We start from the raw sequence: 26,350 nt of genomic DNA on the forward strand, positions 1-26,350 counted from the left end.
CTTGGGAGCTTACTGTTTTACCAAATGGAATCAAACCAATTGGAGTTAAGTGAATTTATAAAACTAAGCTCAATGAGAATGGAGAGATAGATAAGTACAAGGCGAGACTAGTGGCGAAGGGGTATGCACAACAATATGGAGTTGACTACACTGAAGTATTTGCTCCAGTGGCAAGACTAGATACCATTAGATTAATACTTGCTTTAGCTGCTCAACATAGTTGGGATGTTTTTCAGTTGGATGTGAAGAGTGCATTTCTTCACGGTGAACTTAATGAAGAGGTATTTGTGAAGCAACCGTTAGGATATGAGAAGAAAGGTGAAGAGAACAATGTTTACAAGTTGAAAAAGGCTTTGTATGGGCTTAAGCAGGCACCAAGAGCATGGTATAGCAAGATAGAAGCATACTTTGTTCGAGAAGGTTTTGAAAAATGTTTTTGTGAACATACATTGTTTACAAAAACAAAGGAAGGAAACAAGATTCTAATAGTAAGTCTTTATGTAGATGATTTAATATATACCGGAAATGATATAAATATGTGTGATGAATTTAAAAATTCAATGATGGTAGAATTTGACATGTCTGATTTGGGAAGGATGCGATATTTTTTAGGACTTGAGGTGATACAAAATCCAAATGGGATTTTTGTTTGTCAACGAAGGTATGCCCGTGAAGTCTTAGTGAGGTTTGGAATGAATAATAGTAACTCAGTGCATAATCCTATAGTACCAGGAACAAAGTTATCAAAGAATGATGAAGGAACCAAAGTTGATACAACTTTATACATGAAGATGGTTGGCAGTTTGATGTATTTGACTGCAACAAGACCAGATTTAATGTATGGAATAAGTCTCATTAGTAGATTCATGTCTTGCCCAACTGAATCTCACTGGCTTGCAGCAAAAAGGATACTAAGGTACCTCAAAGGTACAACTGAATTGGGTATTTTGTACAAAAAAAGAGGAGGTCACTCAAACATGGTGGCATATACTGACAGTGACTTTGCTGGTGATTTGGATGACCGAAGGAGCACTTCTGGATATGTTTTCTTACTTGGTTCTGCAGCAGTGTCTTGGTCCTCTAAAAAACAACCTGTTGTGACACTGTCCACTACTGAGGCTGAGTATGTAGCTGCTGCATCTTGTGCTTGTCAATGTCTTTGGTTAAGGGGGGTGTTAGAGAAACTTGGTCATAAAGAGAAAAAGAGCACCATCATTCAGTGTGATAATAGCTCTACAATAAAGCTTTCAAAGAATTCAGTTTTTCATGGAAGAAGCAAACACATTGATATAAGATTTCATTTTTTGAGAGATTTGGTAAAAGATGGAATTGTTGAATTGAGCTACTGTAATTCTCAAGAACAGGTTGCAGACATAATGACAAAGCCCATAAAGTTAGATCAATATCTGAAACTTCCCAGGATGATGGGAATGGTTGAAGCTTCAAAAATAAACTAAATGCATTTTGCATATAGTTTAAGGGAGGGAATGTTAGATTATGTTGTGGTTATATGTAATCTATTTCTATTATTTGGAAGTATGACTTAGTTTTTCTCTTGAGACATAGTCTACACATTATAAGGCTTGTAATGTGGTTGCATCTATTCTCACGCTTTCCATTTTTGAATTATGTGTAAGGCTATATAAAGCCAAACTCTTGTTCTCAATAAAATAAGATATTCTCTCATTAAACCAGTATGGTAATTAATTGTTTTAACAATAAATAGGAAATAATTGTAAATATTCATTCATCATCATTTTACCAAAACCTTACCGTTTGTTCTTTGATCCAACAAATGCATCCAAACACAAAGTTGTAGGAGCCATTCACCATGATTTTAGATTCAAGATCACAAGTATCAAAGGAAATGGAGAGTGTAATGGAAATATGGAAAGTTATATACTTGAAAGAAAAAATATGTTCACATCGTGTATAGTGAAATAAAATCGGATCTTAGATAATAAAAAAAATCTTTTTTCAAAGACTTTATGTGTATTTGCATCGAGACTAATTTTACTATCAACCTTCGAATAGTGGAAAAAAAAACTTCGAGCAAACTTACTATGAGTTGCTTGTGGGAGAAGAAAGTGGAGAAAAGATAAAAAATAAAAAATAAAAAAAAAAGTACAAGTAGTAGTAGTGTATTTTTATTCTCTTGAGAGCTTGCCTATTTATAATTATAACCACATTTGGTCTACTTTATTCTATGTGCACCGTCCATTATATTGTTGAAAAACACATTGAGTATAGCAAGTTTCTAGACTTGCTAATGACCATGCAATGACCACGTTTTTTTAAGTTTCAGAAGAATTGCTTCACGTTTTACTTTTGCATATTGTTGCTCTTTTAAAATGTTTGCATAAGAATAACACATTTTCAAGACATTCAAACAGTTAAGACTTCCTTCAATATTTAATGAAAAACAAATATGCTCAATTTAGTTTATTTGTATTTCAAGTGCCAGTAAAAATACAATAATATCCCATTTAGAAATATTTTATTTGATTGATTAAAGTTTCTAGTAAACAATAAAATAATTTAACAATAATTAAAACAGCCGTGTGTGTGACCTATAGTTTCAATATTAAGCTAACAACAATAATAGATTGATCACATTATTGTATTAATCAAAGTAGACATCTAGCAACACTTCTTGATATCCATATAACATGAAGTAATAGTTTACTTTCATGAACCACTGAAAGAATAATATAATATTTTCTGATGTTCTTTACAGCTTTGGTTAATTTCTTCATTCATTCAAATTCACTAACTAGATTGTTGATTTTTTTCATAAAACTCAAACACGTTACCATGAGTTAACGGATCTCATCTTGATCAATTATTAGTTATACAAATATTTAATCTTACCCAATATTTTTTCAACTAACACTCTAACGTATATTATAACAATCTTACGTCAAAGAAAATTACAGTACTACATTTATTCTTGAGATTTTTGTTTCTTATTATGTTTTCCTTTATAGAGTTAACTTTTCAACACTTTTTTATGAAATCTTTTTTACCACGAATTGATCTTATGCTCTCGTCTTCAATTATCTACTTCTAAAATATCCAGTCGTCTAAATTCAAGAATCAATATTGTAACAACACGTACAAGTTTAGGAATCAAAATGAGAGTTTACTCTATTATATATTGATCAACTTCATTCCTATCACTCGCTAAACAAAATAATTATTCAATTTCACCCTTCCTTGTTATCTGTCATTACTCAAACTAAAAATATCATTTCATAAAACTCAAACACGTTACCATGAGTTAACGGATCTCATCTTGATCAATTATTAGTTATACAGATATTTAATCTTACCCAATATTTTTTCAACTAACACTCTAACGTATATTATAACAATCTCACGTCAAAGAAAATTACAGTACTACATTTATTCTTGAGATTTTTGTTTCTTCTTATGTTTTCCTTTATAGAGTTAACTTTTCAACACTTTTTTATGAAATCTTTTTTACCAAGAATTGATCTTATGCTCTCGTCTTCAATTATCTACTTCTAAAATATCCAGTCGTCTAAATTCAAGAATCAATATTGTAACAACACATACAAGTTTAGGAATCAAAATGAGAGTTTACTCTATTATATATTGATCAACTTCATTCCTATCACTCGCTAAACAAAATAATTATTCAATTTCACCCTTCCTTGTTATCTGTCATTACTCAAACTAAAAATATCATTTCGTACAATTAGAAATCTTAACTTTGTAAGTACAATTATTTTCATAAATTATTATGGAAGGGGTTTATCTAGTTTAGGGGATAAATTAATATTTTAGTTCATAAAAAATTGTAAACATCGGATTATTTGATTCCTAGAACAAACAATTTTAAATTTAAATAGTAATTTATTGCAAATTAATGTGATCAAGAGCTATTAATTACAATAATCAATTTAAATTTTGTTTATTTCATATATGAATGAATGAATACATTCGCTCCTTATTTGGCTAAATAGTTGGCTTGAATCTTGGAGTTGGTCGTTTTGGTGGCTTGGTGAGATCTGATAATGGTGATTGATAACTGGTTTTCATGGTCACATTGGCTACAACAATAAACTTCATTGAGAATCATTGGCATGTTTTTCGGACTCCCTCGTTGCTATAAAGTTATTAAATGAAATGGTCCAACCTTTTCATGAGTTCGCATGTGAAGTTCCAACGTACTCTTCAAGAAGGAAATCAATGTGCTGATTTTTCCGCCAAAAGGGATCTTCTCAACTTAACTCTGAATATTGTGTCATCTCCGCCAATGGAGGTGGAGTTTGCTACTGCCATGCTTGCATATGCTTTGAGAATCTCCATTCCTAGGGAGTAGTTGTTTTTCTTTTCTTTACTTTTTTCTTCTGTAACCATACAAAAAAAAAAGTATTGGCTTGAATGAGAGAAGGAATAGAAGGTTTCATGCAAAATGATTTTACCAAGTATTTTCTTGATGATGGCCTATATGTAATTGAATATCATGTTCTTTCTTGGTATGATAGCATTCAGAGTTATTACTTGAAATGAAAGTTGCAATTGGTGGTTGAAACTACAGTCCACAACAGCTCATAGGTGATTGAAAAAGACTCAAGAGAATACAAATATTTTATTATTCATAGTTTGAAAATGACTCAACATGAGGAAATATGATGTGAACCTGCTCTCTTACAAACAGAACATTACATGAAAGATGTCTTGTATCTTATTGAGTAATTTGGAAGGATGGTGGGTAGTAATAGGAAGTGGATCTTCTTTCTTCTTCCGCCTTCTCAGTTGAAAGAATTGCTGCATTACATCTGCGCACTCTGTCGCCAATACTCCTCTTCTTATTTTTATTTTCGGATGGAATGGGTGAACTGGTGCAGGAGGTATATCTCTTGCTTCTGAGACACTTTCTCCTCCATCAGGAAAAAGCCTGCAAAGCAATTTTGGTCATTATCATAAATATCATCATCATCATTGTTTATTTCTAAGATAAGACTGAGGTCCAGTTGAACTCATCAAGGTTCTCAAAAATTGAATTAGCAGGAAGTTTAAATGTAATTATATAATGTTGACAATGTGGTTGTAGCATACAACATATTATACATAGTCAATACCATGTTTAATGTGCGTATTAATGAAATCTCTTTGATCAATAAAAATGGGATTGGAAACATTTTTGAAATGACCATACTGTAGTTGAATATTACTTTTAAGCAAAGAATTGAGTTGCAGAGGCATCGCACAATAGAGTACCACATCCCAAAATACAGTAGTTGAATCTGAATATCTATTTTTTATTGAATTGTGTGTTTAAGCTTACTCGGATTCGATCTCTAAGATTCCAATTTTATAATAATTTCCCCTCCCACAAATTTTTTTAAAAATGTGTCCTCAAGTCCTTTTCTTATTATAATAATAAACTAAAATCATATCTGTGTTCAATTCCTCTTATTGAAGTGTTTTCAAGGCTTGACCAAGTTAACCAGAGATGGCGATAGAAAAATCATTAGTATTTGGTAAAATGAATGTAGGCCCCACCATTTAATGTGGGGTCCATTTTCAAAATGGTGGTTCCTTTTCCCGAAATGGTGGAACCCACGTACATTTCATCTAACAAGAGGGTGAGTGAAGTGTGTTCGAGTGAGTGTTGCTTGCACTACTCATAGGAAAATAAAGGTACAAAGAATGAACAAACATTAGATACTCCGTGCCATTGCATATATAATTATGAACAATACAAAGAAGTATAATGACATGACTGCATACCTAACCCAGCTGCCATCAGCTCCAAGAAGCTTATTGGGAGCTCCCCACACAACAGTATCTACTCTTGCCTGAAGAATGGCACCAGCGCACATTGCACAGGGTTCAAGCGTTACATAAAGTGTAGTTTCCTGACAAGGGTTTATTCTCTAATTTTTCTTCTCTTTGGTGTGGTTCAGTCCTCTTATCAGACTACTGTATCAGATTTGCATAGCAACTGGGTTGTTTTCTAGGGGTCAGATTTACATTTGTTGTGTAGTTCCCTTGTGGAGGATATCGTATCTTATCTCGGTATTTTGTTTTCTTTCTAAATGGATTCTTTGATTAAAAGGATAAAATACCACATCCGGCAAATGGGTTTTTTAACATTACCAATCAATAGATAAAAATTAAGGAGCAACCTTCCATAAAGTAATCACATCCTAATGACAACATTGCAAATATGCAAATCGAGTTTGTTTTTGAATCTAGGACGCCACATCAGGAAAGTTGTACAGTACCAGCTATTGTTAAGTAAACTGTGAACAATGATTAGTTAAATTGGTGATAATGAAGGATCAAGGAGACTGCATGTCTACATTAAGGGAATAATGACTGCAGTTCCAAGCTTTCCTATTGACAAATGAAGTTTTAATTTTTCAATAGATCTTTCATGTAAAATACAGGATTGAAATCTGGTGAACAGCATATAGGGAATTTTATACAATATACACTTTCTCCGGTATGTGTAAAATAAAAACCAAAGATAATCTTCAAGGCTTTCAAATCATGAAAAGGTCAGGTTATTGGAAAATTATTGAAACTAGAGTAGTGTTATTGATGGTGGACGTCTTTGGCATTTGGGTACGTTTTTGGTTTTGCAGTTGAAAAACTGCAAATCTAAGTTTGGACTCAAAGTAACTCTAGAGCTCCTTTGGAGAAAAGGTACATCATTAGTAACTATAAACCAAACATGACCTTAGAGGCATTTTTATTTAGTCATCCTTCAAATCTACCAAGCATTTGGTTGCTTTCATCAACTTGAGGCGAAATTATTCAGTATTTATAAAATAATAAGTCTGCTGCTATGTTGTCAATAACACAAAAGTTGTGGAATACTATAATTAGTTAGTAAGTAAATGGGTTCAAAAATAATATAAGAAAAACATATCAAATGAACAATTAAACTTTGGTTATAACATCAAAATACACTTTGAATTTAAAGCAGGAAAACTTACTGATAGTTTCCATGAGTTGAGATGTTTTGAAGCTTCTCGTATACAGACCATCTCTGCGTGAGCTGTGGAGTCCCGTAACTCTTCTACTCTGGAACAGATATTTTGTGATATAAATTAAAAATTCACATAACTGGAAAGAATGAACTAATGCAAAAATATTGACGCTTACAAGTTACATCCTCTTGCAATAATTTTTCCATGCTGCACAAGAACAGCACCAACAGGGACCTCCCAAGTATCACCGGCCTTTCTGGCTTCCAAAAGTGCTTCCTTCATGAACAATTCATCAGTTTGCCGCTGCTCAAGTTCAACATTATAGGCTTCTTCCCAGTCATCGAACCTATCTCTTGAAACCTGACTTTTCCGCTGAAACTTCCGTTGTTTCAACTCTCCATCCATTCTGTCTGAGCCAGACATTTTAGTCTTCACTGGAGCAATGGATTCTTTTACCGGCATCACTGATTCAGTTCTGGAAATGTCAGATCCACCGATGTTTACAATTTCTGCTGCAATAGGTTGCCCTCTAACAGATAATGGATTTGGTGACTCCATTTTTTTTAAGCCAGAAGTAGTGACTTTCAAATCTTTTTCATTTTCAGTTCGACTAGAAAATTCCTCTCCAGCAGCATATGAGGTGCCTATTGATGATCCACTTTCCAATTTATTTGAAGATGATCGAACTTCAATATGTTTTCCTTTGTCCTTCAGTATTTTAGTGTCCGACACATCTCCCTCACTTTGGGTATAATGAGTACCTAGTTTTGATTTATCAGCAGTCATGGCTTGTGGTTGCACACTTTTACCAGTTTCCTCACGCTCCTACCCAGAATGCCATGTCTCACTGTCAGATTTGTTTGGTGAGTTTCTGTCACCTGATCTCCCAGAAGAAGTGGAGGAACCAGCACGTGAACTCCAACGACAATATCAGAAAGCATACTCCACATGGACCTTCCTGTTCTCTTGACAATTGGTTTTGCAGTTTCATTGTTGATCACTGGTTCTTCAGATGATAGACCATGCCCAACAGATAGTTCTTTTACATCCCACATTTCGTCAGAAATTCCTATGGCGCCCAGAAACCCAGTGGAATGGCTGGACTCATGACTCTTTGACTGAGAGTCATTTTGAGTGCCTTGTTGCCTTGAACTGTTCATCTGATTATCCTCAACGTCAGAGGCCAACTTTGTTCCAGCAACTTCTATCTCTTGCTGTCTTTCTGAAGTTGTGACTTCATGCCTGACCCTCTCCACAAACTCATCAACAAACTGTTTTGATGATTCCTCTAAACGATTACCTGAACCAAGCACATCCTCTGGAGTCATGAAAATGGAAGGTTCACTATATGACTTATCACTTTCATATTGGGAATGTGATCCTGAAAACATAGCAGGACTTCTTCCCGAATTGCCATACAAAGCAGAAGAGCCACTTTCTGAAGCTTCAAGGTAGACATCAGGGCTTTCAAACCCAGCTGTTTGTTCAACATGAGCTGAAACTCTACCCATTTGGGAAGAAGGGTTCCTAGATCTTTGGTGGTCATTAGCAAATTCAAAAATCCTTTCTTCAGTTTGGGAAGAACTTTCTCTAGTTTTAACAGCTGATGCCGATTTACTTTTTGGCATAAGTCTAATCTTCTCAGAAGTTATTTGAGAACTTGAAACTTGCTTTTCATCACTGTCAAAGCCTTCCGATGAAGTGCTGACATGTTCATATCCTTTGCTATGTTGAACACTCTGAGTTCTCCTCCTATCAGTCTGGAGTCGTGTATCCCTTTCATGTGAACTTAAGTATGATATTTCTTCCTGGTTCTTCACACTAGTTTTAGACATCAGGATAGATGTATCTTCAACACGACTCCCATGAACTTGTGATACTTCAGAAAACAGTTGGGATTTTCTTCTGTCTTTATCATGTGCAATGATCTTCTCTCCTTTACGGTGTTGCAACTCCACTCTTTGAGCAGAGCTCAAAACCGAATTATTTTTCTCTCCCATATTCTTCATCCCAGTATCAGAGGTCCTTTCAGTGTCTTCAATTTTAAAATTTCCTATATAATTTTGGGAACTTCTCTCTATTACATCCTTTGTTGTGGTAGAATTAGAACCAATAAATTTTTTATGTTTATCACTTCTTTCCTGCAAACGTGTTTCTGATATCCCAAGATTCCCTTCCTTGCCACCAAATGTTTTCTTTGATTTCAAACTTTCGATTCCGGTGGTAGAAGTAGAACCAACAAACTTTTCATGTTCATCACTTGTTTTTTTAAATGAGTTGGATATTTCAAGGTTCTCTTCACTGCCACTGAATCTCTTTCCTGGTAATAAAGTTGTCTCAAATTCATCGCGACCAGACTCTTGTGCATATGAAGATTGATTCTTTCTTCTGTTTCCTGTTTGAATGTATGCCTTGTTTGTTTTCTTATCCAAATGTTCTACAAAAGATGAATTATCTTCCTCACTGTGGACTTGCTTCTGTGAAATAGAAGCTTTTCCATAACCAGATTCATGCATTGTAGATCCTTTTCGATGCATATATTGGTCCTATCTTGTGGTGTCAGTTTCCTGAAGAGCTCCCTCAGTCAGCATTTTTTCGGACTTCTTTCTTATATTCCAATCAATATCTGCACCAGGTACAATTCTTTCTTTATTTGAAACGTCGTGCACCTTCTTTTGGTCAACTCTTTGCCTGTTGAATTCTTCCTTTACGTTTCCCTCCACGCAGTTTGCTTCATCCTCCTCATATCCCAGCGAAAATTCTTCCAAACCCATATTATGCTGCACTTCGACGTCATTCTCGAAATCTCCGGACGAAAGTGTGTAATAAGATGAACAGCTAGACATATCTCTCTGTTTCTTACAGTTTTCACCTTTTGTAAAGGCTTCCTTTTCAGTGTCATTTATTTCGCATTCTCTTCTCAAATCGATGGAGGATACTTCTGTTGGAACAAAATGTGTTTCCCAATGAACCTTATTAAGTTTTGATGATAACAAGGTATTAAAAATTGTCAATTGGTTATTACTAATAATTGTTCAAGTGTACAGGACCAAAGGCTACTCAAGTTATTTCAATAGGTCTTGGAAGAACAATGGAAAGAAAAAGAAATTCTGAGCATCTGAAGAAAACTGCTCCTGAAGCTGAAGTGCTTCTGAAGTGATGACGTCATCAGAAGCAGAAGGTCATCAGAAGCAAAAGTTTTCATCAGAAGCAATATCTTCACCAGAAGCTACGTTTGATCCTTTAATCAAACTGAAGATTCAAAGTAGCTGATTCTCAATTCAGTCTTATCCAAGAAGAATGAAGAATTGAAAGGGAGGTATCAACGGATATATGGATAGCACTGAGCACTTGTCTCTCGTTAATAGAATTGACAAAGTACAAGTGTACAACCACTACCTCCACTACTCTGTTTTCTGTCTACGCTACAAGACAAAACAACAGCCATGCCTGCAGAAGTTGTACGTTCAAGATGGGAATGAATTTGAAGCTTATTCTTCAAAGGACTACACCCAAATCAGGCAAAGGATTACTGGTGGATGATCAAAGGATTTCAAACGACTCTTTAGACGTGCTGATTATCTCAACGTCTCTTTCACGCCTCTATATAAAGGTGTGAAGACTTGAAGATTGTAGATAGAGATACATAAGTTCAAAAGCGCCAAAACTCTGTCAATTTGATTCTACAAAGCACACTGAATTTCTGCACTGATTTGATACATCTTAGAAGTTTAAAGTCTAGAGTCTGTACTGTATTGTATTGTGAACACCACTGATTGTATATCAAGTGTTCAACTCAAACTCAATTCTCTGTATTTTTGTTTGATTAGAAGTCTCTTGCCTGCGTGCTTGAGCATTAGAAGTCTCTTGCTTAGTGCTTGAGCATTGGAAGACTCTTGCATGTGTGCTTGAGCATTTTTGTGAAGTCTCATACTTAGAAAGTATTGAGCAGTTGTAATCTTTGTGATTATAGTGAAATCTCCTTGGAAGTGCAAGGGGGACTGGACTACTTCCGTGTTGTGGAAGGCACCAGGATAACTGCTTGTGTCTTTGTCTTTCTTTTCTCTGCTCTGTTCTTTTCCGCTGCAATTTGATTCTGATCATTTCATCAGAAGCACTCAAACTGCTTCTGAAGTTTTATCAGAAGAAGTATTTTTTAAGAGAAAAAGAAAACACAATTCAACCCCCCCCCCCCCCTTCTTGTGTTTTTCACCTTCAATTGGTATCAGAGTCTGCTCTGTTATCACAGCACTTAACCGTGTTACAGTTCAAGATCTATTAGAAAAACATGTCTGGAGATGAGGAATCAATTACTACAAAATACACAAGTGTCAAGCATGACTATGATACTGCTGACAAGAAAACAGACTCTGGAAAAGCTCCAAAGTTTAATGGAGATCCAGAAGAGTTTTCATGGTGGAAAACAAATATGTACAGCTTTATCATGGGATTGGATGAAGAGTTATGGGACATACTGGAAGATGGAGTTGATGATCTGGATTTAGATGAAGAAGGAGCTGCTATAGACAGAAGAATACATACTCCTGCTCAGAAGAAGCTTTATAAGAAACACCACAAGATAAGAGGAATCATTGTGGCTTCTATACCTCGCACCGAATACATGAAGATGAGTGACAAATCTACTGCGAAGGCTATGTTTGCTTCTCTATGTGCAAACTTTGAAGGCAGCAAGAAGGTGAAAGAGGCTAAAGCTTTGATGCTAGTTCATCAGTATGAACTTTTCAGAATGAAGGATGATGAAAGTATAGAAGAAATGTACTCAAGATTTCAAACTTTAGTTTCTGGATTGCAAATACTGAAGAAAAGCTATGTTGCTTCTGATCATGTTAGTAAGATTTTGAGAAGCTTACCTTCAAGATGGAGACCCAAAGCAACTGCTATTGAGGAAGCTAAGGATCTAAATACTTTAAGTGTTGAAGATCTTGTTAGCTCACTCAAAGTGCATGAAATGAGTTTAAATGAGCATGAAACCTCTAAGAAGAGTAAATCCATTGCTCTACCATCTAAAGGAAAGACTTCAAAATCTTCCAAAGCCTACAAAGCCAGTGAATCTGAAGAAGAATCACCTGATGGAGATTCTGATGAAGATCAATCTGTAAAGATGGCTATGCTGTCCAACAAGCTTGAGTATCTGGCAAGGAAGCAGAAGAAATTTTTGAGCAAGAGAGGTAGCTACAAGAACTCCAAGAAAGAAGATCAGAAGGGATGCTTCAATTGTAAGAAGCCTGGTCATTTCATTGCTGATTGCCCTGATCTTCAGAAGGAGAAGTTTAAAGGCAAATCCAAGAAATCAAGCTTCAGCTCCAGTAAATTCAGAAAGCAAATCAAAAAGAGCTTGATGGCAACCTGGGAAGATTTGGATAGTGAATCTAGTTCTGATAAAGAAGAAGCTGATGATGATGCTAAGGCAGCCATGGGGTTAGTGGCAACAGTATCATCAGAAGCTGAATCAGATTCAGAAGATGAAAATGAGGTATATTCCAAAATTCCTAGACAAGAACTTGTTGATTCTCTAAAAGAACTTTTATCACTGTTTGAACACAGAACCAATGAGTTGACAGATTTAAAAGAAAAATATGTTGATTTGATGAAACAACAAAAGACAACTCTATTGGAACTGAAAGCTTCTGAAGAAGAACTCAAAGGGTTTAACCTCATATCAACAACATATGAAGATAGACTCAAGATTCTTTGTCAGAAGCTACAAGAAAAATGTGATAAAGGTTCAGGCAATAAACATGAGATTGCCTTGGATGATTTTATTATGGCTGGAATAGACAGAAGCAAAGTTGCTTCTATGATCTACAGCACATACAAGAACAAAGGCAAAGGGATTGGATATTCTGAGGAGAAATCCAAAGAATACAGTCTCAAGAGCTACTGTGATTGTATCAAGGATGGATTGAAATCCACCTTTATGTCTGAAGGTACAAATGCGGTAACTACTGTTCAGTCAAAACCTGAAGCTTCTGGTTCACAGGCTAAGATCACATCAAAGCCAGAAAACCTTAAGTTCAAGGTTATGACAAAATCTGATCCTAAGAGTCAAAAGATTAAAACTCTGAAAAGATCAGAACCTGTTCATCAGAATCTGATTAAACCAGAATCTAAGATCCCAAAACAAAAGGATCAGAAGAACAAAGCAGCTACTGCTTCTGAGAAAACAATACCCAAAGGTGTTAAACCTAAAGTATTGAATGATCAGAAGCCACTCAGCATTCACCCTAAGGTACAAGGGAGGAAAAGTAAAACCTCCAAAACTAACCCAAAAGGACCCATGAAGATATGGGTACCTAAATCTGAATTGGCTAAAACTGCAGGTGTGCCTAAGGGCAAGAGAGAAACAAAGGTCATGGTACCTAGACAGCGGATGTTCAAGACACATGACTGGAGAGAAAGCTTTGTTCCTTACCCTTACAATGAAAGATGGAGGAGAAGTGAAGTTTGGTGGCAACCAAACTGGAAAGATCATTGGTACAGGTACTATTGGTAATTCCTCCATCTCAATTAATAATGTGTGGCTAGTAGATGGTCTGAAGCATAACCTATTGAGCATTAGTCAATTTTGTGACAATGGATATGATGTAATGTTCAGTAAGACCAACTGCACACTAGTCAACAAGGATGACAAATCCATTACATTCAAGGGAAAGAGAGTTGAGAATGTCTATAAAATAAATTTCTCTGATCTGGCTGATCAGAAGGTAGTTTGCCTTCTGTCAATGAATGATAAAAAATGGGTATGGCATAAAAGGTTGGGACATGCTAATTGGAGATTAATTTCTAAAATTAGCAAGTTACAACTGGTCAAAGGATTGCCTAACATTGATTATCATTCAGATGCACTTTGTGGTGCATGTCAGAAAGGGAAAATTGTGAAAAGTTCTTTCAAATCTAAAGACATTGTATCAACCTCCAGACCCTTAGAATTACTCCATATTGATCTTTTTGGTCCAGTTAACACTACATCTTTATATGGAAGTAAATATGGATTAGTCATTGTTGATGATTACAGCAGATGGACTTGGGTAAAATTCATTAAAAGTAAAGACTATGCATGTGAAGTGTTTAGCAGCTTCTGCACTCAAATACAATCTGAAAAAGAATTGAAAATTTTGAAAGTCAGAAGTGATCATGGTGGAGAATTTGAAAATGAGCCATTTGAACTTTTTTGTGAAAAACATGGGATTCTCCATGAATTTTCTTCTCCTAGAACTCCACAACAAAATGGGGTTGTAGAGAGAAAGAACAGAACCTTACAAGAAATGGCCAGAACCATGATCCATGAAAACAACTTAGCTAAACATTTCTGGGCAGAAGCAGTTAATACTTCATGTTATATTCAAAATAGGATCTATATCAGACCTATGTTGGAGAAAACAGCATATGAACTCTTTAAAGGAAGAAGACCCAATATCTCTTACTTTCATCAGTTTGGATGTACTTGTTACATCGTAAACACTAAAGACTATCTGAAGAAATTTGATGCCAAGGCTCAAAGAGGAATCTTTTTAGGTTACTCTGAAAGGTCAAAGGCGTACAGAGTGTATAATTCAGAAACACATTGTGTTGAAGAATCTATGCACGTGAAATTTGATGATAGAGAGCCTGGAAGTAAAACTTCAGAGCAAAGTGAAAGTAATGCAGGTACAACTGATTCTGAAGATGCATCAGAATCTGATCAACCTTCTGATTCTGAAAAGTATTCAGAAGTTGAATCTAGTCCAGAAGCTGAAATCACTCCAGAAGCTGAGTCTAATTCAGAAGCAGAATCTAGTCCAATAGTACAGAATGAAAGTGCTTCTGAGGATTTTCAAGATAACACTCAGCAGGTTATTCAACTTAAATTCAAGCACAAATATTCACATCCTGAGGAGCTAATCATTGGAAGCAAAGATAGTCCTAGAAGAACAAGATCACATTTCAGACAAGAAGAGTCATTAATAGGATTGCTTTCAATAATTGAGCCTAAAACTGTTGAAGAAGCTCTCTCAGATGATGGATGGATATTAGCTATGCAAGAAGAGCTAAATCAATTCCAAAGGAATGATGTGTGGGATCTGGTACCCAAACCTTTTCAGAAGAACATTATTGGAACAAAATGGGTATTCAGAAACAAGCTGAATGAACAAGGAGAAGTAACCAGAAACAAAGCCAGACTTGTTGCTCAAGGCTACAGTCAACAAGAAGACATTGATTACACTGAAACATTTGCTCCAGTTGCAAGATTGGAAGCAATCAGGTTACTTCTATCCTACGCAATTAATCATGGCATAATATTATATCAAATGGATGTTAAAAGTGCCTTTCTTAATGGTGTCATTGAAGAAGAAGTGTATGTTAAACAACCTCTTGGATTTGAGGATCTTAAGCATCCTGACCATGTCTATAAACTTAAGAAATCACTATATGGCTTGAAACAAGCTCCCAGAGCTTGGTATGATAGACTAAGTAATTTCCTAATTAAAAATGATTTTGAAAGAGGACAAGTTGACACAACACTCTTCAGAAGGACTCTTAAGAAAGACATTTTGATTGTACAAATATATGTTGATGATATAATATTTGGTTCTACTAATGCATCTCTTTGCAAAGAATTTTCTAAGTTAATGCAGGATGAATTTGAAATGAGTATGATGGGAGAATTGAAGTTCTTTCTTGGAATTCAAATCAACCAAAGTAAAGAAGGAGTATATGTTCATCAAAAAAAATATACAAAGGAGCTTCTGAAGAAGTTCAAGCTAGAAGATTGTAAAGTGATGAACACTCCAATGCATCCAACCTGCACCTTAAGCAAAGAAGATACTGGAACAGTAGTAGACCAGAAGCTATACAGAGGTATGATTGGTTCTCTGTTATACCTCACTGCATCTAGACCTGATATTTTATTCAGTGTATGCTTGTGTGCAAGATTTCAATCAGATCCTAGAGAATCTCATTTAACTGCAGTTAAGAGAATCTTCAGGTATCTGAAAGGAACAACTAATCTTGGACTCCTGTATAGGAAATCCCTAGATTATAAGTTGATTGGATTCTGTGATGCTGATTATGCTGGTGACAGGATTGAAAGAAAATCAACCAGTGGAAATTGTCAATTCCTGGGAGAGAATCTGATATCCTGGGCAAGCAAAAGACAAGCAACTATTGCTATGTCTACAGCAGAAGCAGAATACATTTCAGCTGCAAGTTGTTGCACACAACTACTTTGGATGAAACATCAGTTGGAAGACTATCAGATTAATGCTAACAGTATTCCCATCTATTGTGATAATACTGCTGCTATTTGTTTGTCAAAGAATCCAATTCTACATTCAAGAGCCAAGCATATTGAAATCAAACACCATTTTATCAGAGACTATGTTCAAAAAGGGATTTTAGATATACAATTCATTGATACTGAACATCAATGGGCTGATATATTTACAAAACCTTTATCTGTTGAAAGATTTGATTTTATTAAGAAAAATTTGAACATGCATTTTGTGTCTGATTGAAAAATTGCTTGCCTCTGAATAAGAAGTTTGGTTCTGAAGTCTATTCAGAAGCATCTGGTCCATCAGAAGCTCTTAACTGAGGTTCTGAGGAAAATGTGCTTCTGAAGATGACATCAGCACTAAAACTTCAGAAGCGGTATTTTTTGCTTCTGAATAGCAAGGTTAGTGGGAACGTTGGCAGTTACTTTTTGTAACAGCTGTCCCATTACCCAAAAGGTAGTTTTCTGAAGAGTCTCTGACGTGGTCTATTTGTATTGGAGTATAACAAAGAGGGCAATGATGTTTTATTTGCTTTTTAACATACTAACACGCGCCCCCAATTTGTCATTAATGCTATGTTTGTTTGTCTCTTCTGAATTGCAAACGTTTTACTTAAAAACACTAAGTCAATTCACACACTACTCACTTCACAACAAACACTTTCTATTTTCTTCTCAACCCTCTGCGAAAGTAAGCGCATTCACTCTCCCTCTCAAAACACCTTAGAACCCTAAAACTCCTTCAAATCAATGGAAAGCTCAAGTTCTGCTGGTGGTTCATCGTCAAATATGGAAATAGATACTCCTGCGTATGAGATTAAAGGAAGAACCATGTCTATTGAAGAATGGGAGTTAATCATTCAAGCAGAAAATCCAGTGGATTTCGCCTCCTTAACACACCATGGATGCGACCTAGTAAGGTTCTACAAGAAACAAAAGCTGATGAGTTACTTCAGTCTTCTCAATGGTCCAACGTATGAAGTTCTGGTCAGACAATTCTGGGTAAGGGCTTCAATCTTTGACATTGATGCTGCTAGACAGGAAGAAGCTCAACTGATTCTGGTTGATCCTACTCTGAAGGAAAAAACCAGAGAAGAAATGGGTCTACTCTCCTTCACCGGTACAGAGATAAGATCAAATGTCATGGGTATTCCTGTAACCATAAATGAGCAGGTTATTGCTCAAGCCATGGGAAGGGATACCTCTGGCAAGTACTTTGGAGAAGAGATTCCTAATCCAAGAACCAGCTCTTGGAAGGAAATTGTCAATGAAACCATTTATGGATCTAAGGTTGCTCAACCTTACAGCACCTTGAGCATTGAGAAGAAGTTGCTGCTGAAGATTCAAAATGAGAACATCTTTCCCAAAGGTGGAGGAAGTGATCAACCTTCACTTGGACACAAGGTTTTTCTGCATCACACCATCACTCAAGAAACCACGATGAATGTTCCCAAGTACATGTTCAAGTACATGATCAAGGAACTAAAGAAGAGTCAGATGGAGAACAGGAAGTTTGTTCCTTATGGAAGGCTGCTCTCTGTAATCTTTCAAGAAGGAGGAATTCTAAGTGCCTTGAAGGATGTTGGCATTTATGATAACCAGAAGCTGGGAGCAGTCACTGGGAAGATAATCAATGCATCAACTCTTGTGAAGATGAAATTGATTCCAGCAAATGCCTACAAGAAACTAGAATCTGATATGCATGAATCTGATCCCATATCTGATCTAGTCACTCATCACATCCCTATCTGCAAAAAGGATCCCCTGGATGTGCAAAGGGCTTACATCTTGGACTTCTACAAAACTTACAAGAAGAAGATCAACTTGAAAGATGTCCCTGAGGAGATGTATGGTGGTGATTTGCTTGTGGCCAAAGGCAGAAAGTCAAAGAAGAAGCAGATCACCAAGGAAGAATATCTTGCTGAGGATGCTACTGAGAAGGGTGCTCAGAAGCATCAGAAAGCTAAGAAGGAAAAATCAGCACTATCCACTATTCAAGAGGAAGTGGAGAACTTGGATGAAGTCCCAATCATCAGGAAAAGGACAAGGAGTGCTCAAGAAACAGCAGAACAGCTTGCTTCTGAACAACCTGCTTCTGAACAAGCTGCGTCTGAAGAGCCTCAGAGTCCTAAGAAGAAAAGAGAAGCTGCTCTTCAAACCATCAAAAGGAAGAGATCTTCAAGAAATCTGAAGACAGCTGAAGGACGAAGGGAGGAAATGTTGGAAGAGCTGCAAGAAAACTGGGAAGAAGACTCAAGTCCCAAGAAGGCAAAAAGGACTATAAATTCTGAGACTATAGTCATGCCCAGTTTTGAAGCTTCTGAGGAACTAAAGCAATATTCTAGGGAGTATTCTGCATCTAAGATAGCAGAGAGGAAACAGATGAAGGAACTGTATGAGAAGCAAAGGGATGAGCGTCTCAAGGCTGCAGGGTATGTGCCTACTCCTGACATTGCTGCTTTAGCATCTGAGTTAGAGCAAGAAACAGTTCAGTATGGAGCAACTCTGCTTTCACAAGCCTTGAAGAATAAGCAAGCTTCAGAAGCTACTTCATCAGAACCTGTTTCAAAAGCTCCAGAAGTAGTTCATCCAGAAGATCAATCTTCAGGTAATTCATCCAAACCTGATATCTATACTCAGATTCCTTCTCTACCCTCTTCACCCTCATCATCATCAACTGAATCAGATGACCAACCCCTTAGCCAACACATAGACAAACTTCTAAAAACCAAACCTACCAAACTAACAGAATTTGAAACACTTGACTATGAGCAAACTCAAATAGAATTTTCTAAGAATAGGATTAAACTATGTGAGAAATTCAATTTGCCTGCTACTCATCCACTTTATCCAGATATTCCAGAACCTGTTAGTGTACAACACCCTGAACCCAACCAAGAACCTAACCAAACAAACCCACAAAATGACCAAACTCCACAAAGAGCCTCTGAAGTAGTTTCAGAAGCAACTACTTCAGAAATCCCCCAACAACAAGAATCCTCAACCCTTCACAATCTAGAAAAACACTTAGGTGGTGAAATGCAACCTAAACCTACAAAGGCCTCTAAGACAGTCCCTGGAAAGACTGTTTTAGAAAACCAACAAACAGAAACCATCCCTGAGCAAACTGTTCCTGAGCAAACTGTTCCTGAACAAACTGTTCCTGAACAAGCTGCTTCTGAACAAGTTGCTTCTGACCAACAACAAACAGCTTCTGACCATCAAACAACAGAACAACAACAACAACCAGAACCACCAATAATTGACCTAACCTCTTCTGACCAACAAACAGCCTCTGACCAACCCTCCACATCTCATACAACTCAATCTGAACCTTCAACCATCCCTGACTCTATCCTTGAATCTGAGTATATAGATGAACAGCTAATCAGGCTTAGTGATGAGATTCAGACACTGATTCTTCGCAGAACAGTTCCTGTACCTCCTATTCACTATCTTGATCAGTGTATGGATCTGAAGAAGAGTTTTGATGAGCTGCTGGATCAGCTAAGCTCTAAATGTGTCTCATCTCACTCTGCCATGCTGCAAAAGATGTTGGATGATATGCATGAAGCAGCTAAAGTGAAAGAGCTGAATTATGTGCCTCTGCTGGACATCACTCCTTTCTATCCAGAAGAAGAGTACATCACAAGGGCTGCAAGAATTCATGCTGGGTATAAAAGAAGAATGAGAGAAAAGGATGAGCTACTTAAGAAGAAGTATTTTTTAAGAGAAAAAGAAAACACAATTCAAACCCCCCCCCCCCCCCCCTTAAGAAGAAGGATGAGCAAATTAAGTATCTTTTGGAACAGATGTACAAGCAAGCCCAACCTTAGTTGCACACCCATTTATTCTTTGCTTGTTTTAATCTTTGTTCTAAGTACTTTAGTTGCCTTGCATCTGTATCTTAACTTTTCTATATATATATATATATTATCATTGTTTCTGGATCTTGTGTTTTTCACCTTCAATATCTATTAGACTCAGGGGGAGCTTACAAACCTCTATCCCAGTGGTCAACTTATTAATTAGATCAACAACAATTGAACTTTTTAAATACTATTGTTTGTCATCATCAAAAAGGGGGAGATTGTTGGAACAAAATGTATTTCACAATGAACCTTATTAAGTTTTGATGATAACAAGGTATTAAAAATTGTCAATTGGTTATTACTAATAATTGTTCAAGTGTACAGGACCAAAGGCTACTCAAGTTATTTTAATAGGTCTTGGAAGAACAATGGAAAGAAAAAGAAATTCTGAGCATCTGAAGAAAACTGCTCCTGAAGCTGAAGTGCGTCTGAAGTGATGACGTCATCAGAAGCAGAAGGTCATCAGAAGCAAAAGTTTTCATCAGAAGCAATATCTTCACCAGAAGCTACGTTTGATCCTTTAATCAAACTGAAGATTCAAAGTAGCTGATTCTCAATTCAGTCTTATCCAAGAAGAACGAAGAATTGAAAGGGAGGTATCAACGGATATATGGATAGCACTGAGCACTTGTCTCTCGTTAATAGAGTTGACAAAGTACAAGTGTACAACCACTACCTCCACTACTCTGTTTTCTGTCTACGCTACAAGACAAAACAACAGTCATGCCTGCAGAAGTTGTACGTTCAAGATGGGAATGAATTTGAAGCTTATTCTTCAAAGGACTACACCCAAATCAGGCAAAGGATTACTGGTGGATGATCAAAGGATTTCAAACGACTCTTTAGACGTGCTGATTATCTCAACGTCTCTTTCACGCCTCTATATAAAGGTGTGAAGACTTGAAGATTGTAGATAGAGATACATAAGTTCAAAAGCGCCAAAACTCTGTCAATTTGATTCTACAAAGCACACTGAATTTCTGCACTGATTTGATACATCTTAGAAGTTCAAAGTCTAGAGTCTGTACTGTATTGTATTGTGAACACCACTGATTGTATATCAAGTGTTCAACTCAAACTCAATTCTCTGTATTTTTGTTTGATTAGAAGTCTCTTGCCTGCGTGCTTGAGCATTGGAAGACTCTTGCATGTGTGCTTGAGCATTTTTGTGAAGTCTCATACTTAGAAAGTATTGAGCAGTTGTAATCTTTGTGATTATAGTGAAATCTCCTTGGAAGTGCAAGGGGGACTGGACTACTTCCGTGTTGTGGAAGGAACCAGGATAACTGCTTGTGTCTTTGTCTTTCTTTTCTCTGCTCTGTTCTTTTCCGCTGCAATCTGATTCTGATCATTTCATCAGAAGCACTCAAACTGCTTCTGAAGTTTTATCAGAAGAAGTATTTTTTAAGAGAAAAAGAAAACACAATTCAACCCCCCCCCCCCCCCCCCTTCTTGTGTTTTTCACCTTCAACTTCATGCTGCTTCAAATTTCCCTTTTTCTTTGTTTTTGTTTTCTCACTCAAATTGAAATGTCTCTCTCTACTCACATTATTTATCTTCTTCTTGGCTTCCATTCTGTTGGATGAAGACACATTCTTTGATTTGGCACATGTAGCATCTTTATCCGCTTCCTCGCTCAAAAAGCTAAGAACTAATTCAGATTCATCAGAAACAAATGAAGGGAAATCTTCTCTTTCTCTCCCTTTCTGTGAGGCTGAGCAAACACATCTTTCCTTTATTCTACTTCTTCTACTTGTATTGCAAATATTTCTTTCATTGGTAGAGCACTTAAGCTCACAAGAGCCTCTAACAAGACCATAAGGAACCCGAGAACAGTAAAGGTTTTCACCTCTGAAAATAAACCTCCTAGTTGCTGACAACTGAAGGAGAGTGGACTGTCTCAACCCATTTAGAAGACAAGGCTTTACAGGTACTCTATAGGTGGAAAGAGCACAACAGTCACAACAACCACGGCATGACGAACAGTTTGACGAGGTTCTGTCAAATCTTTCATACCATAGGTTCGAGTAGCCATTTTTCGGAGGTCAAAGGCCATTTGATTAGCGTTTGCTCAGTTTTTATCTCACGACTGAACAAATTTTTTTAAGGGGAAAATGTTCCTAACCACCCATTTTGAAAAGATTTAGGGTTCGGGGGTTGGTTGTATTTAGGGAAGGTATTAACACCCTAAATATTCGTAGTACTCTACGAGAACCTCTTGATTTTATTTAACTTTTTGTGCTTAAACTTGCTTGCTTTTAAAGAGATGAAAATGGAATTGAATGATGAGTTGAAAAAGAAAAGAAAATTGATTTTAATTGAAGAGAAAAAAGAAAAATGTTTTTAGTTGATTTGGAAGGACAAGCGTCCTCTGCCTACGTACCCGTGAGGGATCAAAACCTCGTAGTTCGGGGTAGAAATTGACGTTTGATTGGTTTTGTGTTTTTTATATGTTTTGAAAAAGGTTTTGAAATAAAAAGCCAAGTGGCAAATGAGAATTGGTTTGTGTTTTTTAGATTGAAAGAAATTGACTTGAAGTTGAATTAGATTTGATTTGAAATTTGATTAAGAAAAATAAAAAGAACGATCACTTGATTTGAGAATCAAGGTTTGTAATGAAAAAATATTTTTGTGATTTGTTATTTGAATGTTTTTGTTGTTTTGGAATAAAGATATGAAAATTATATAAGCAGAATGAGAAAAATGAAGTTAAGCTGAATTGTGAAGTTATTTTAACATGGACCAGAATATTCTGGAGAATAATTAAATTAAACAAAAATAAATAAATATTAACATTTAAGTTTGGACCAAAGCACTCTGGATTAACAAAAATATAATATTAACAGTTAATTTAGGACCAGAGCACTCTGGATTAATTTAATTAACAAGGACCAGATTGTTCTGGAGAATAATTAAATTAAACAAATATATATATTAACAGTTAATTTTGGACCAGAGCACTCTGGATTAAATTAATTATTAAGGACCAGATTTTTCTGGAGAATAATTATAATATTAACAGAAAACTGAGGACCAGAGCACTCTGGATTAAGATATAGAGAGAAAATTAAAATGCATGCAAAAGAGATAAAAAAAATGAGATGCTGGGGGTGTGCGAGCAGTAAATGAGGGTGCAGGAACTAGAAGGAAGACAGATTGGGCTTAGGGAACAAATCTCGGCCGTTGATTTGATCAACGGCCTTGATTGGATCTGTTGAAGAAGAGGGGTATAAATACCCATTTCTCTCTTTTTCCTTCATTTCTTTCTTTCTCTTCTCTCTCTTCACTCTCTTCTCTTATTTCTAGAGAGAGAGGCTCTGCCTTCTCTCTAGAATTTCTTCACCTTCTCCGACGAGGAGAGGCTACCGGAGGTGGTTCCGGCGCGGTGGCCGGTGAGCCACAGCGGCTGCGCCGCCGCGCCGGAGATGAAAGTATATCCTTTTTTTATTTTTTTACGTCCTCTCTCCTTCTTTTCTCTCCCTCTTTCCGATTTTGCACACAAAATTTCCAAACAAAAGTTAAAACGTCCTAGATCTAAAAGGAAAGAAAATACTACTTTCTTTTCTACTTGAACGGATTTGTTTGTGACGGTTTGTTGTTGTTGTTGTGAGAATAGTTTGTGTTCTTGTGACGTGTGTGTTGTGCGGTTTGGTTACCGGATCTGTGAGTTTGGTTGTTGATCTTGTGTTAGAGATGTTCTGGTTTGAAATTTGTGTTTGGTAATTTGCGATGTTATTTGTGTGATGTTGATTATGTGAAAAAAAATGTTTGTGTTTTGGTTCTGGCTGTGATTGTAGGTCGGGATCAAAAAGAAGTGGAGTGAAAATTGTTGTATGTGTTCTAGCTGTGGAATGTTTTTTTCATGTTGGGCCCCCTTCTTCTTGGCTGCTTGCGTGTTTGTATTTATAGAGCAGAATTTTGTTGCTTGGAGAGGAACATGACAGCCTGTTTTGAGCTGTGTGTTTGGATATTATCGGACAAAATTTTGATTTATTTTTGGACATTAAAAATAAAATAAAATGACTAAGAATAAATAAAACAAAAATAAGATAAAATAAAGGTTAAAAAAAATGAAATTAAAATTAAATGAAAATTGAGAGAAGAGGGCCCGACTCGGAATCAAATATGAGGTATTTTAAAATACCTCCCTGCCGAATTTTTTTGCTCGAAAGGCTGAGACCGATCGGAGCTAAATGACACGTGTTAGTGCTGTCTTAGGTCAAAAATTGGGGTATGACACCATTGAAAGATAAAGGGAGTGATTCTTTGCAGCTGACACCATATATGGTTGAAGAAAAATATGCATTGTGCATAGTTGCATATACTTTCCCACCCCACCAAGTGATGAGGCTCCTTCAATTACAACTGAGCTAGGATCCCAACATCAAAGAAAACAGAATTTGAGAAGCACAATATGCTTTCACCTTTCCCACCTGTCCAAACGTAAAATCAGAATAAACTAAATGAACTAACTAATGCATCATAAAATAATCTATGTAGCGCCGACACCGAAAGAATGTGTGTCCGGCACCAACACAACACCAACACATGCGATTTCATTCAATTATGTCATTTTTTCAGAAGAATCTCACCCTGTAGCACCAACACATCTAATTGAAGGCATGTCTAGTGTTTAACATGTGTCGGTGTAGGACAATAAATAACACATGTGATTACATTTAATTAAATCATTCTCTTCAAATTTGTTAGTGGAAGATGTTTTTGTCTATGTCAGTGTTTTCTTTTAATAAAGTCATAAAAAAAATTAACCACACTCCACCTATTGTTTTCAAGTAATGAATCACACAAGTTAACTAACAAAATCTACGCAAAGTTCGCGACGGAATATGTACCTGAGAGAGAACTTTGAAATGGAAAGAGAAAAGAGTCTGAACTTTGATAGGTATGTGTTGTTCAAGCTACAAAGAGAAAGAGAAGATCCATGAGAGTTGTGGTCTGCGTGGAGATGAGATTTGGAATTGAATTGTTTTCAGCTCATTGGATTTGATGTTCTTCCACGCACACGGAAATAAAAAGTGATTACTCTACTTGAACAACTAGTAACAAACCGTGCGTTAGTTTGTTATTTGTAAAAGATGATTAATCTTGTATGAGAATTTTAATGTACATTAATTATTTATTTATGTGAATAATTTATACGTGTTGTCGAATTATTTGTGTATTATATGTTTGATGCAATAATAAACTAAATTGCATTTATTATATAATTTATAATTTTGGGAATAAGTAGAAAACACAAGGTTTCAATTATAATAGTCATAAATAGACTAATAAAATGATTCACATAGTTCAATTTTAGACGAAATATATGACAAACATAACAATTATCGATCGAAAATTTAAATTTACCGGTGCATCTTATACAATAGACTAATTTAATAAAGGCTTAAATAGGTCTTTCGTCCCTGCAAATATAGATCATTTGAATTTTCGTCCCTGAAGTTACTAATCCTTCCAATTTGCCCCTGCAAATATTAATCATTTGACTTTTGGTCCTAATTACATCTTATTAGTAACTCCAGGGACGAAAATTCAAATGACCTATATTTGCAGAGACGATAGTCATATTTAAGCCTTTAATAAATGACAATTTGTCCCGTGTATCAAAGTTAATTTAGTCAATGTCAACTTATCTTGTACATTTGAGTTACTTTTGAAATTTTTGTCAATGTTCGCTTCTTCTATGCATTTTATTTATTTACGATATTTTATACAATCCCACTCATCTCGTGTATTTTAGTTGATGACAGTTCAATATCATTGTAGAATTGAAGCGAAGTGATATTCTAGATAGTATAAACATTTTATCAGGAGCAAATTTTTATAAATAACAACTTGTTTCAGGTATCAAAGTTAATTTAGTCGGTGATAACTTATCCCGTGCATTTGAGTAACTTATGATATTTTAGTAAATGCTCGCTTCTCTCATGCATTTTATTTATTCATGATATTGTAAACAATGTCCATTTATCATGTGCATTTTAATTGACGAGGGTTCAATATAACTAGAGTTAAAATGATGTAATATTCTAAATACTATAAATGTTTGGGTCCTGCTAACTGGTGCCCCCGGGCACCAGTTAAGCATACCATAAAATGAAACTGTTTTTGACTTTATTATAGTTTAATTACACAATTTCAATGCATTAACTAATATATAATTTCCTTTTTCATATCCTTAACCAGTGTCCGGGGCACCAGTTAGCATTTCC

The 26,350-nt window shown here is 36.0% G+C and overlaps 3 protein-coding genes across 3 annotated transcripts; all 3 read right to left on the reverse strand.

The window, feature by feature from the left end:
* Positions 1-3,859: 3,859 nt before the first annotated feature.
* On the reverse strand, positions 3,860-7,883 carry LOC25491390 (tRNA(adenine(34)) deaminase, chloroplastic). The gene is made up of 5 exons (XM_039835203.1): positions 7,147-7,883; positions 6,978-7,065; positions 5,764-5,891; positions 4,696-4,927; positions 3,860-4,376 (listed from the first exon to the last, which is right to left on the reverse strand). Exons 1-5 carry the CDS (start codon positions 7,755-7,757, stop codon positions 4,338-4,340), a joined length of 1,098 nt encoding a protein of 365 aa, XP_039691137.1. The 5' UTR covers positions 7,758-7,883; the 3' UTR covers positions 3,860-4,337.
* LOC120578154 (tRNA(adenine(34)) deaminase, chloroplastic-like) lies at positions 7,797-9,487 on the reverse strand. The gene is made up of 2 exons (XM_039830427.1): positions 7,915-9,487; positions 7,797-7,849 (listed from the first exon to the last, which is right to left on the reverse strand). The coding sequence occupies exons 1-2, from the start codon at positions 9,485-9,487 to the stop codon at positions 7,797-7,799; spliced, it is 1,626 nt and encodes a 541-aa protein (XP_039686361.1).
* Positions 9,351-25,185, reverse strand: LOC120580921 (tRNA(adenine(34)) deaminase, chloroplastic-like). Its single transcript, XM_039835206.1, has 4 exons — positions 24,971-25,185; positions 24,358-24,550; positions 21,589-22,149; positions 9,351-9,909 (listed from the first exon to the last, which is right to left on the reverse strand). The coding sequence occupies exons 2-4, from the start codon at positions 24,428-24,430 to the stop codon at positions 9,518-9,520; spliced, it is 1,026 nt and encodes a 341-aa protein (XP_039691140.1). The 5' UTR covers positions 24,431-24,550; positions 24,971-25,185; the 3' UTR covers positions 9,351-9,517.
* Between the last annotated feature and the right edge of the window lie 1,165 nt (positions 25,186-26,350).

Source organism: Medicago truncatula, chromosome 1 (genome assembly GCF_003473485.1).
Source record: "Medicago truncatula cultivar Jemalong A17 chromosome 1, MtrunA17r5.0-ANR, whole genome shotgun sequence".
NCBI classification, from domain to species: domain Eukaryota; kingdom Viridiplantae; phylum Streptophyta; class Magnoliopsida; order Fabales; family Fabaceae; genus Medicago; species Medicago truncatula.